Here is a 13925-nt window from a genome sequence, read left to right on the forward strand (position 1 = left end):
GTTATACCTCCATCATCTGATGTGAAAACACCTTGGGGGAGTTGTACCTCCATCATCTGACCTGGGAACACCTTGGGGGAGTTGTACCTCCATCATCTGACCTGGGAACACCTTGGTGGAGTTATACCTCCATCATCTGATGTGAAAACACCTTGGGGGAGTCATACCTCCATCAACTTCCTGGTATCCTGGGGCAGGTTATACAGTCTTCATCTTGCCCTGAAACACCTTGAAGGCTTTATACCTCCATTATCTAGTGTGGCATTGAGAACACCTTTAAGGGGTTATTCCTCCATCATGTGACCCACGTATACCTAGAAGACCCAGGAAGAGTTTGAATCCATGAATGGGAAAAGCTACATACTGTATTTTCTGGCAGACTAAGGGATGCAGACTGGAGATAAGAATTGTGGAGATAAATCAATGCACATAACATTGTTTTTTGTTTAAAATGTATTTAATAAACTGATTAACCGAGACCTTATGATATGTTACATTCGAAAATTTAGCAGACTCATACCCATCAGATATTATTTAAACTTACTGAAGATTTCTTTTTCCAGGGCTTCATCAAACAGTCTTTAATTTCAGTTACCCTCAATCCATAAATAACTGGGTTGGCTATGGCCGGAAAAAGGAAGTAGACGGCACTGGAGAGGTTCTGGAAGTCATATGAAACTGACTCCTCTACCTTGTAGAAGATAGAAGACAAAATTCCGCATAAATAAACAGTAAGAGCTACAAGCAGATGGTTCCCACACGTATTCAAGGCTTTGCCCCGTGCGCTACTGGCTGCGATCTTCAGGGCCACTCTGAGAACTTTCACATAACAGACCAAGAGAATGGTCACATCGGATAAGGTGACACCCATCCTCACCATCAAACCTACCATGTGGATTTTGAAGACTTCTCCACAGGCCAAGCTGAGAAGGACCCCATATTCGCAGACGAAGTTCAGAATGATGTTGGATTTGCAGTACTGGGCTCTTGATGCCAGAAAAACAACTAGTAACACAAGAAGACTATTCCTAACCAACCCGACCATCCACACCTGGATCAGAGAGCTCCGGTTAATAATGTTGTGGTAGCGTAGTGGTCTACAGATCGCTATATACCGGTCAAAGGCCATTAATAGGAACACAACGGACTTGAACAAGGTAGTAGAGTAGACAAAGAACATCTGAGACAGACAGCCTGAGAAGGAAACCTTGTTTTGCCCAAACAAGCTTTGTATCATCAGGGGAACGACCGCAGTGGTGCCAATGATATTTAAGGCCAGAAGAAGAGCAATCAGAATATACATGGGGTTGTGGAGACTCTTCTCCCACCACACCGTGTAAGAAATAACAAAGTTTAGGACAATGATGGCACTGTAGATGGAGAAGAATGGGACAACCAGGATCTGTCTGTGATTGGTTACTCCAGGAAATGGGTACAGGATGAATTCGCTGAAGGAAAGGGAGATGTTCTGACCTGGACTCAGAAGGTTGACGAGTTCCATTTTTCAACCTGAAAAAGCAGAATATTTCTTAGTCTGATTTTCAGAGCAAATAAATGAGCAGAACAGTTAAAACGGGTAATTCCCTGCTATTTGGGGCTATATGTCATGGTCTCAGTCTTTCTTTGTGGCCCTCAGCTGTTTGAAGGGTCTTAGTTACACGAGGTTAGCTTGAGAATAAAATGTATTATATTTTAATTAATACATAGCTGCTTTCAATGGGATGGCCTTATATCTGCCTGTAGATCAGCTTTGGCTATCATGGTCAATCAGTATTTTGCTGATTATTTTATTTGCACCTTAGCGTCTATAAAGTGAGCCAATGGGAGTGACCTACTTCATTGTGTCAGAGTGGGGATGGCATACTCCTTCATATGCCACACCATGACATCACAGTTACACTATGTCCCAATATCCAACAACACTTTTCTGAATGAAGGGAACTGTCAGGGTCTGGACCTCAACATTGAACCTCTGCGGAAGCTGGCTGTAGCTCTTCTTGCTGAGCCACCTGAGATGCGGGACAGCTCCCCGTCTGATCTCTTAGGACAGGGCTAGGCAACCTTGGCCCTCCAGCTGTGGGGAAATTACAAATTCCATCATGCCTCTGCCTCTAGGAGTCATGCCTGTGATTGTTAGGGTCTTACAATGTCTCATGGGACTTGTATTTTGCCTACCCTGTCCTAGGACAATCTTGCTTTGTATCTTGCTTCTCGTGACCCTTGGACTCTTTTCTCCTCCATGAACTACCTCATTTAAGTCTCTGAACTTCCTATTTGCAAGATTATTGTGCTCTCTCCAGCTGATATCTTGCTCCTTTATGTACCTGCAGCTGCCCCAATCTCTGCTACCACTCATTACTGACCTTTGGCTTGTTTCTTGAATACGCTTCTGCTTGATCCCAACCTGCTATATCTGCTACTGGACCCCAGCTTGCTCACCTCCTGGTGGGGTGATCCTGAGGACCTCAACCTGGTACTAACACGCAGAAAAACCCATCTCCCCCATCAGGAGCTCGGGTGAAGACGTGCTTAGACTCTGGTCCTTGGGTGAGTTCACGTCGTCCATCAGGGTGACTTGTTTTTGTACTTATCCTGCTGGTCAGTGGAAGCCTCTCTACTGCTAAAGCTGCTGGTCTCTGAACCTGACCATGACAGGGGCACTGAATTACTTTTGTACTTTGTAGGGGGCCATCTTTGTTGAGGGATCTGTGGCAGAATATGAAAAGGTATCTTCACTCCCACCTACCCCCCCTTACTTTAATGGCCAGGTTATACAGAGAAAACACACTTACACACCTGGTGGTCCAGCAGTGTTTTCTAGGGATCCCACGGCTCTACACCAGCACATCTGGTCCTGCATGGCCATGTTCTTCTGATGCCATCAGGAGTCCCTTGGCTGTGTCGTCCAGGTTGTGCAGCGCCATGTCATCAGGGGCCACCCGCAACAACCATTACAATCAGCACTCCTGATGATGCCGCGTGGTACGCGCACCACAGAGCACCCCACAGCGGTGCGTTTTTTAAAATTAATGCAAGAACTACTTTTCCCGTAGCTGCGTTTTGCAGCTCATTCAAATTAATGGGCTATCAAGACGCACCCCATGGGAATTGCACAGAAACACCTGCCGCATTCTCATGTGATCCCAGTGCAAAACCGTTCCTAAATCATCTAAGACTCCCCTCAGGGTCCCCGTTTCAGCACACTGGGGTCCCATTTGGGGCTTTGAAATAGAAATTGATTGTAAAATACATGGCTACTATCAATAAATGCCGCCAGGGTAGGATAATATTGGGGCCTCTTTATATGAATGTAAAATTAGAGTGGAGAGGATAGAGGTGGAGAAGATAGAGGTGGAGAGGATAGAGGTGGAGAGGATAAGAGGAGAGGATAGTGTTGGAGAGGATAAGAGGAGAGGATAGAGGTGGAGAGGATAAGAGGAGAGGATAGAGGTGGAGAGGATAAGAGGAGAGGATAGAGGTGGAGAGGATAAGAGGAGAGGATAGAGGTGGAGAGGATAAGAGGAGAGGATAGAGGTGGAGAGGATAGAGGTGGAGAGGATAGTGTTGGAGAGGGTAGAGGGATAATGGTGGAGAGGATAGAGGTGGAGAGGATAAGAGGAGAGGATAGTGTTGGAGAGGGTAGAGGGATAATGGTGGAGAGGATAGAGGTGGAGAGGATAAGAGGAGAGGATAGTGTTGGAGAGGGTAGAGGGTAGTGATGGACGAACTTCCGACGGGACGTTTCGCGAACGCGAAACGCGAACGGACACAAACGTTCGCGAAAACGACCGTTCGCCGCGGGCTCCATTGACTTCAATGGGAGGCGAATTTCGCAAACCTTTAGGTCGAATTTGCGGCCACGGGGTAATTATTAGGGGGTAGCACGTAGTCCCACCACCTGGACAATAGCATAATACATGTATGAGGTGAATTTGGGATCGATAACTACAAGCATTTTTTTTTTATTTGGGAAATTGTTCTGACAATTCAGGACTATGGAGCTAATGAAGGCAATGGAGGAGAGGGAAGGTCAGGGACCAGGGTAGGCAAACAAGAGGGTGCAGGAGATACAGAGCACTGACAGCAGCACCGTAATACAGAGCACTGACATCAGCACCGTGACATACAGCGCTGACAGCAGCTCCGTGACATACAGCGCTGACAGCAGCTCCGTGACATACAGCGCTGACAGCAGCTCCGTGACATACAGCGCTGACAGCAGCTCCGTGACATACAGCGCTGACAGCAGCTCCGTGACATACAGCGCTGACAGCAGCACCGTGACATACAGCGCTGACAGCAGCTCCGTGACATACAGCGCTGACAGCAGCTCCGTGACATACAGCGCTGACAGCAGCTCCGTGACATACAGCACTGACAGCAGCTCCGTGACATACAGCGCTGACAGCAGCTCCGTGACATACAGCGCTGACAGCAGCACCGTGACATACAGCGCTGACAGCAGCTCCGTGACATACAGCGCTGACAGCAGCTCCGTGACATACAGCGCTGACAGCAGCTCCGTGACATACAGCACTGACAGCAGCTCCGTGACATACAGCGCTGACAGCAGCTCCGTGACATACAGCGCTGACAGCAGCACCGTGACATACAGCGCTGACAGCAGCTCCGTGACATACAGCGCTGACAGCAGCTCCGTGACATACAGCGCTGACAGCAGCTCCGTGACATACAGCACTGACAGCAGCTCCGTGACATACAGCGCTGACAGCAGCTCCGTGACATACAGCGCTGACAGCAGCACCGTGACATACAGCGCTGACAGCAGCTCCGTGACATACAGCGCTGACAGCAGCTCCGTGACATACAGCGCTGACAGCAGCTCCGTGACATACAGCACTGACAGCAGCTCCGTGACATACAGCGCTGACAGCAGCTCCGTGACATACAGCGCTGACAGCAGCACCGTGACATACAGCGCTGACAGCAGCTCCGTGACATACAGCGCTGACAGCAGCTCCGTGACATACAGCGCTGACAGCAGCTCCGTGACATACAGCGCTGACAGCAGCTCCGTGACATACAGCGCTGACAGCAGCTCCGTGACATACAGCGCTGACAGCAGCTCCGTGACATACAGCGCTGACAGCAGCTCCGTGACATACAGCGCTGACAGCAGCACCGTAAGCAGCCCCAGGAGGAAGTCAGCACAGCACAGGGATGGTGTGATCCCCTCATAATAAGAACCCCCAGGAGGAAGTCAGCACAGCACAGGGATGGTGGGAGCCCCTCATAATAAGAACCCCCAGGAGGAAGTCAGCACAGCACAGGGATGGTGGGAGCCCCTCATAATAAGAACACCCAGGAGGAAGTCAGCACAGCACAGGGATGGTGGGAACCCCTCATAATAAGCAGCCCCAGTAGAAATATGACACCGCTCAACCTCTTCAAAGAGGAGGGTAGGGGCATATAGTACGGTGTGCTTTTTTGGGTCAGGGAAGTGAGCCAAATGAATTAAGAAGGTCTGTGTGCTTGATTCCAAAAATTGTTTATAGACATATACATGGTCTACTGATCACATGTGTTGAATTCCTCCGAGATCCATGCCTCATTCATTTTTAGAAATGTGAGGTAGTTAACACTGTCGTGAGCTAGGCGAGTACGCTTATCGGTCACAATCCCCCCTGCTGCGCTGAACGTCCTTTCGGACAGGACACTGGATGAGGGGCAAGCCAACAGTTCGATTGCAAATTGGGCAAGCTCTGGCCAGAGGTCAAGCCTGCCCACCCAGTAGTCTAGGGGTTCATCACTCCTCAGAGCGTCCACATCGGCCGTTAACCCAATGTAGTCGGACACCTGACGGTCTAGGCGTTCCCTGATGCTGGATCCGGATGACACCTGTCGATGGGTCGGCTGAAAGAATGACCTCATATCCGAAGTCACCAACACATCTTCAAACCGGCCTCTTCTTGCAGGCGCTGTTGGATTGGTACCCGCAAATCCTTCTCTGGGAGTGGGAATTGCTCCTCTGCCAGCGCACGCAAAAGCAGAATGCAGCATTTCTCGAAGCAAGGCCTGGAAGTGCTGCATTCTGACAGCCCTCTGCGACGGCGGTAACATTTCCGCCATTTTGTGTTTGTACCGGGGATCTAAGTACGTTGCCACCCAGTACTGGTCCTTGACCCTCATGCTTTTTATACGGGGGTCCCTATTAAAACACTGGAGCATGAAGGCCCCCATTTGCACTCAAGCGGAAGGTATGTGGTGGTGGTGGTGTTGTTGGTGGTAGTGTCTTTGGGGGTGCACATAGCAGAGAGTGAAGAAGAGGGTGCAGATCGAGAGGATGAGGAGGGTGCAGAAGAATAAGGCTGAGTGAGCCACTCAACCAAGTCTGGTGCGTCCTTTAAAGTAATTGAACGCACCTTCTGCAACTTCCCACTTTGGCTCAAGGCTGTTGCTCCTGCCCTACCCCTACCACCCCTGCGGAAGGGCCTGCCTCTTCCTCTGCCTGTCATTTTTTAAATCACCCTGTGACAAAACTCTTAGTCCCTATACCGCTGAAGGACTGCTGCAGTATAGGGCAGCGGTCAGCAGTAGTGCACGTCAACCCTATGTATTGTGGACCGATAGCGGTCCTTACAGAACAGCAGACTGTACTGCACTCAGGCCTATGTACCGTAGCACCCTATACCTAGTTACCAGTCCTTATAAAAACTTTTGTGGACCAAGCAGGTTGTGTGTTAGTGATTAGCAGACTGTACGTCAGTCCCTATACCAATGAAGGACTGCTGCAGTATAGGGCAGCGGTCAGCAGTAGTGCACGGCAACCCTATGTATTGTGGACCGATAGCGGTCCTTACAGAACAGCAGACTGTACTGCACTCAGGCCTATGTACCGTAGCACCCTATACCAAGTTACCAGTCCTTATAAGAACTTTTGTGGACCAAGCAGGTTGTGTGTTAGTGATTAGCAGACTGTACGTCAGTCCCTATACCAATGAAGGACTGCTGCAGTATAGGGCAGCGGTCAGCAGTAGTGCACGGCAACCCTATGTATTGTGGACCGATAGCGGTCCTTACAGAACAGCAGACTGTACTGCACTCAGGCCTATGTACCGTAGCACCCTATACCAAGTTACCAGTCCTTATAAAAACTTTTGTGGACCAAGCAGGTTGTGTGTTAGTGATTAGCAGACTGTACGTCAGTCCCTATACCAATGAAGGACTGCTGCAGTATAGGGCAGCGGTCAGCAGTAGTGCACGGCAACCCTATGTATTGTGGACCGATAGCGGTCCTTACAGAACAGCAGACTGTACTGCACTCAGGCCTATGTACCGTAGCACCCTATACCAAGTTACCAGTCCTTATAAGAACTTTTGTGGACCAAGCAGGTTGTGTGTTAGTGATTAGCAGACTGTACGTCAGTCCCTATACCAATGAAGGACTGCTGCAGTATAGGGCAGCGGTCAGCAGTAGTGCACGGCAACCCTATGTATTGTGGACCGATAGCGGTCCTTACAGAACAGCAGACTGTACTGCACTCAGGCCTATGTACCGTAGCACCCTATACCAAGTTACCAGTCCTTATAAGAACTTTTGTGGACCAAGCAGGTTGTGTGTTAGTGTTTAGCAGACTGTGCGTCAGTCCCTATACCGCTGAAGGACTGCTGCAGTATAGGGCAGCGGTCAGCAGTAGTGCACGGCAACCCTATGTATTGTGGACCGATAGCGGTCCTTACAGAACAGCAGACTGTAACGCACTCAGGCCTATGTACCGTAGCACCCTATACCAAGTTACCAGTCCTTATAAGAACTTTTGTGGACCAAGCAGGTTGTGTGTTAGTGATTAGCAGACTGTACGTCAGTCCCTATACCAATGAAGGACTGCTGCAGTATAGGGCAGCGGTCAGCAGTAGTGCACGGCAACCCTATGTATTGTGGACCGATAGCGGTCCTTACAGAACAGCAGACTGTAACGCACTCAGGCCTATGTACCGTAGCACCCTATACCAAGTTACCAGTCCTTATAAGAACTTTTGTGGACCAAGCAGGTTGTGTGTTAGTGATTAGCAGACTGTACGTCAGTCCCTATACCAATGAAGGACTGCTGCAGTATAGGGCAGCGGTCAGCAGTAGTGCACGGCAACCCTATGTATTGTGGACCGATAGCGGTCCTTACAGAACAGCAGACTGTACTGCACTCAGGCCTATGTACCGTAGCACCCTATACCAAGTTACCAGTCCTTATAAGAACTTTTGTGGACCAAGCAGGTTGTGTATTAGTGTTTAGCAGACTGTGCGTCAGTCCCTATACCGCTGAAGGACTGCTGCAGTATAGGGCAGCGGTCAGCAGTAGTGCACGGCAACCCTATGTATTGTGGACCGATAGCAGTCCTTACAGAACAGCAGACTGTACTGCACTCAGGCCTATGTACCGTAGCACCCTATACCAAGTTACCAGTCCTTATAAGAACTTTTGTGGACCAAGCAGGTTGTGTGTTAGTGTTTAGCAGACTGTGCGTCAGTCCCTATACCGCTGAAGGACTGCTGCAGTATAGGGCAGCGGTCAGCAGTAGTGCACGTCAACCCTATGTATTGTGGACCGATAGCGGTCCTTACAGAACAGCAGACTGTAACGCACTCAGGCCTATGTACCGTAGCACCCTATACCAAGTTACCAGTCCTTATAAGAACTTTTGTGGACCAAGCAGGTTGTGTATTAGTGTTTAGCAGACTGTGCGTCAGTCCCTATACCGCTGAAGGACTGCTGCAGTATAGGGCAGCGGTCAGCAGTAGTGCACGGCAACCCTATCTATTGTGGACCGATAGCGGTCCTTACAGAACAGCAGACTGTACCGCACCCAAGCCTATGTACCGTAGCACCCTAGACAGACCAAGTTACCAGTCCTGATAAAGAGCTTTGTGGAACAAGTGAGTTGTGAATGATTAGCAGACTGCAGCAGAAGGGCAGCAGTCAAGTATAATATTCTTTCTATATTTGGAAGAAAGAATATTATACGTGTACAAGCCTATTACCGTACCACTGATACCAGTCCTGAAAAGAACCTTTGTGGAACTAATAGTAACAGCAAGTCTTTAAAATTATCCTCACTGCCTGACACACTGCTTCCTGCCTGTCCCTATACAAATTGGCAAAAAAGAGTAGGCTGGAACGATTAGCTGGAACAGCTCTTTTGTGGACCTGATAGTAACAGCTAATGATGATGATGATGATGATGATGAAGAAAGACTAATCTGGCTGAGCTGTCCCTAAAATAGCAGCATACAGCGCTCTGTCCCTTTATCTAAACTGACAAAAGAAACTCAGGCTGCTGACCTAACACCTATACCAGTCCTGAAAAGAACTTTTGTGTACCAAATAGCTAGCGTTTTCTCTGTCCCTACTCCACACAGGATCCTTTCCCTACAGTGACAGAAGAAAGAATGTAAAATGGCCACCGGATCGGGTGTATTTATAGGTTAGGGGGAATGTCCAAGTGTCCATGAGCTGTCATGTCTCAATTGGTTGTCCTGTAACACATGATAAACGTGTCACGAAAGGTTAAAGTTCTTGTATACATTAAACACGTAAGTCCGCCGGGGCGAACGACGGAAAAAGGCGTTCGAACCCGCGGACGGCGAAAGTCGGAAATTCGCCGCGAAACGACCGCCGGGCGAACCGTTCGGCCATCACTAGTAGAGGGATAATGGTGGAGAGGATAGAGGTGGAGAGGATAAGAGGAGAGGATAGTGTTGGAGAGGGTAGAGGGATAATGGTGGAGTGGATAGAGGTGGAGAGGATAAGAGGAGAGGATAGTGTTGGAGAGGGTAGAGGGATAATGGTGGAGAGGATAGAGGTGGAGAGGATAAGAGGAGAGGATAGTGTTGGAGAGGGTAGAGGGATAATGGTGGAGAGGATAGAGGTGGAGAGGATAAGAGGAGAGGATAGTGTTGGAGAGGGTAGAGGGATAATGGTGGAGAGGATAGAGGTGGAGAGGATAAGAGGAGAGGATAGTGTTGCAGAGGGTAGAGGGATAATGGTGGAGAGGATAGAGGTGGAGAGGATAAGAGGAGAGGATAGTGTTGGAGAGGGTAGAGGGATAATGGTGGAGAGGATAGAGGTGGAGAGGATAAGAGGAGAGGATAGTGTTGGAGAGGGTAGAGGGATAATGGTGGAGAGGATAGAGGTGGAGAGGATAAGAGGAGAGGATAGTGTTGGAGAGGGTAGAGGGATAATGGTGGAGAGGATAGAGGTGGAGAGGATAAGAGGAGAGGATAGTGTTGGAGAGGGTAGAGGGATAATGGTGGAGAGGATAGAGGTGGAGAGGATAAGAGGAGAGGATAGTGTTGGAGAGGGTAGAGGGATAATGGTGGAGTGGATAGGGATGGGGCACATTAAGTAATGCCAATTAAAGGTCTTTGTGATTTTTTTTAAAATTCAGTTTGGTCAGATTTATTGAACCGAATAATCAATGAAATTATCACATCTCAAAGTGTGTGGCAAGTATTATAATGATCCTTCCAACCATCTGCAGTCTTTATTCCTAGCCAGCCCGGTGTATGGAATGTTCCTGCACTCCCTGAGTCCCCACAGATAATCGACACCCCCTCACTCATCATGCATACACATCAGACACTCACCTCCTCGGCACGCATGGTCCCAGCTTTGATGGCTTCCTAACCTCGGCTCCCTCGGCTCTCGTTATTTATTGACCTGTGTACGATCCCCCAGGAATTCATTAGATGATAATTATCAGAAGGGCCGTCGGTGTGACCTCACCACTCCGAGGAACGTCTATCTATTCCAATTCTATATTTAGACAGGAGCTGGAATTGGAGTTTCCATTTTCCTTAAAATTTTAGCAAAAAATCAGGAAATTCCGGAGAAATGTCACCATATTGGCTGAATGTGTTGGAAGGTGAATTTAAAGTGGAGCAAAATCCTTCCTTTCACACTCACCTCCCACAGTTTTCTGGTCTGCCAGGCTGCATGCTCGGGAAAGGGTCTGGTACGGATTTTGGGGGGGAGTTCACGCCCTTATTTTTTCATCTTTAAAAAAAAAAAAAATTCAATGCAAATAATAATAGTAATAAAAAAAAACACAATACTTTTGATACCAGGCCACATGCTCTCGACATAGGTGGATGCTTTGGGGCAGGGGCAGCTCTTTAACCACTTAAGGACCACCTATACGTTGGCAGAATGGCACGGCTGGGCACAATCATGTACCTGTACGTAGCTCTTTAAGTGACCAAGCCGTGGGTCGGGAGCGCGCCGGCTGAGCTCCGTGACCCTGGCCACGGGCCAGCAGACCCGATCGCCGCTGGTGTCCCGTGATCAGGTCACAGAGCTGAAGAATGAGGAGAGGTCTGTGTAAACAAACCTCTCCCCATGCTTCCTAGTGTGGCTGTCACCGATCGTCTGTTCTCTTTTATAGGGAAGGACGATCAGTGACGTCACATGCCAGGCCACGCCCCCCTACAATAAAAAAAAAACACATAACGTCATACATAACCCCTACACTGCCCCCTAGTGGTTAACTCCTTTACTGCCAGTGTCATTTACACAGGAATCAGTGCATTTAAATAGCACTGATTGCTGTATAAATGACAATGGTCCCAAAAATGTGTCAAAAATGTCCGATGTGTCCGCCATAGTGTCGCAGTCCCAATAAAAATCGCTGATCGCCGCCATTACTAGTAAAAAAATATATATATATATTAATAAAAATGCCATAAAACTATTCTCTATTTTGTAAACGCTATAACCATAATCGCTAATTGCGATTTTTTTCTACCAAAAATATGTAGAAGAATACGTATCGGCCTAAACTGAGGTAAAAAAAAATATATACATTTTTTGGGGATATTTATTATAGCAAAAAGTAAAAAATAATGCGTTTTTTTTTCAAAATTGTCGCTCTATTTTTGTTTATAGCGCAAAAAATAAAAACCGCAGGGGTGATCAAATACCACCAAAAGAAAGCTCTATATGTGGGAAAAAAAGGACACCAATTTTGTTTGGGAGCCATGTCGCACGACCGCGCAATTATCAGTTAAAGCGATGCAGTGCCGAATCGCAAAAAGGGGCCTGGTCCTTTGGCTGAAAATTGGTCCGGGGCTTAAGTGGTTAACAAAGAGGGCTCCCACATCCCAACCCCCCATGTGAATGAGTATGGGGTACATTGTACCCCTACTCATTCACCAAAAAAGTGTCAAAAATAAACTAAAGGTTTTTGATAAGTCCTTTATTAAAAAAATAAAAAATTATTTAAAAAAAACAATGCCCCCGATGTAGATCCATTGTCAATCACAATGCCGCCATATTGCCGTACCTGAAAAAAAGAAAAAAAGCTCTGCACTCATCGAAGGCTGATCGCCAAATGCATGCCTGCTCCACTGGGTGACAGTTCTTAAATTAGGTAAGCGGTGGGGCCACATGGTGAGGCCATCTGGTGGCCCTGCCCCCTTGTGATGTCATCAGCCCAGCATGGACCAGTTGGCAATGTCACCATTGTGCGGGGCCACCAGATGATGTCACCAGGTGACCCGCCCCTTACCTATTTAAGAACTCTCAAACAACAGAGCAGGCATTCAGCGGACAGCTGTCTTTGCAGGCGGAGTTTTTTTTTTTTGGGTGCAGCGGTGTGGTGGGCGCCGTGATCGACAATGGAGCTACAATAAGGGACATTTTTTTTTTTTACATTTTTTTAATAAAGGTCTTGTCAAAAACCCATGTAGTGTTTTTTTATTTATTTTTGACACTTTTTTTGGTGAATGAGTAGGGGTACAATGTATCAATACTCATTCACATGCTTCCAGATACCGAGAAGCCCTCTGCCCACAGACACCCGGCCACAACCACCGGCCAGGGTTGTGGGGAAGAGGCCCTTGTCCCCATCAACATGGGGACAAGGTGCTCTGGGGTGGGGGGGCAGAGCCTCCCTACCCCAAAGCACCCACCCCCCCATGTTGAAGGCATGTGGCTTGGTATGGTTTGGGAGGGGTGCTCACTCACCACCCCTTTTTCCTCACCTGCTGGGGTCTGGTATGGATTTTGGGGGTGCCACCCCATTTTTTTTTATTTTGGCATGAAGTTCCTCTTAAAATTCATACGAGACCCGAAGGGCCTAGTATGGATTGGGGAGGGAGCCCCATGCCATATATTTTTTATTTTTTTGTTATTCAGCTGTCAGTGGGAAGCCTGTTGACAGCTGATGACACACCCATTGTTAAGGACGCGGGAGCCGGCTTCTTGGCCCCGCTCTTAACAACTAGCTATTCACTGCGCCCTGATTGGGCAAAGCTTTACCCAATTCGGGCTTAAAATGCACTGTGCAACATATGCAAAAGTGCATTGTGGGGCGCTCGGGGGCTGAACATCCTACCGAGCGCCAGAGCTGATCCTAGGTGGGTGCGCGGGGCGCTGAAGCACCAGAGTGCTCCCCTCCCTCCTCTTCTCCTTGTCCATGTCCAGAGGCGGCTCTCTCCGCCAGTCACCGCCACTGTGTTTCCTGCTCAAGCCCGTCCCCCCTCCCCCTTGAATGCCCCCTGCAAATTTGGTTGTTCGTCCAACGGGCAAACAGGTGATGTTCGGCCTAACTTTTGTCTGAACCATTCGCCCAACTCTTTTGCTGACATAAATCCACTTCTGGCTCCCCCAACAGCGCAGCTAGCTTCTTCTCCTCTCACTTCCGCCGGCTGTGCTGCAGGGGGGATTAATTCTGGTATTCCAGTTTCCTATGTTTCTGTTTGGGAATGAACAGGAAGCTCCGTACAGAGCTCTTCCTGTCCATTCATTCTGTGCAGCTGAGGCTTCAATCTGCTTTCTCTGTCTCCAAAGTGAGGCACGGAGGGTCTTTTTAGACCCCTGATATTTCACCAAAGTTCCCCCTATAGGCCAGTTTAAAAAATGTAAAAAAAAAATATTTTTAAATAATTAATAAAAAAATAATAAAGGGCG

The 13925-nt window shown here is 48.3% G+C and overlaps 1 protein-coding gene across 1 annotated transcript; it reads right to left on the bottom strand.

Moving 5' to 3' along the window:
* Positions 1-480: 480 nt before the first annotated feature.
* LOC143956734 (olfactory receptor 52K1-like) lies at positions 481-1505 on the bottom strand. The gene has a single exon (XM_077466924.1). The coding sequence runs from the start codon at positions 1499-1501 to the stop codon at positions 524-526; it is 978 nt and encodes a 325-aa protein (XP_077323050.1). The 5' UTR covers positions 1502-1505; the 3' UTR covers positions 481-523.
* Between the last annotated feature and the right edge of the window lie 12420 nt (positions 1506-13925).

Source organism: Lithobates pipiens, unplaced genomic scaffold (genome assembly GCF_037356315.1).
Source record: "Lithobates pipiens isolate NorthernLeopardFrog02 unplaced genomic scaffold, aLitPip1_a1.2 Scaffold_41, whole genome shotgun sequence".
NCBI classification, from domain to species: Eukaryota; Metazoa; Chordata; class Amphibia; order Anura; family Ranidae; genus Lithobates; species Lithobates pipiens.

Bases quoted from the DNA above. Each gene is read 5' to 3' on its own strand.
- LOC143956734 (XM_077466924.1), bottom strand. From the start codon at position 1,501: ATGGAACTCGTCAACCTTCTGAGTCCAGGTCAGAACATCTCCCTTTCC.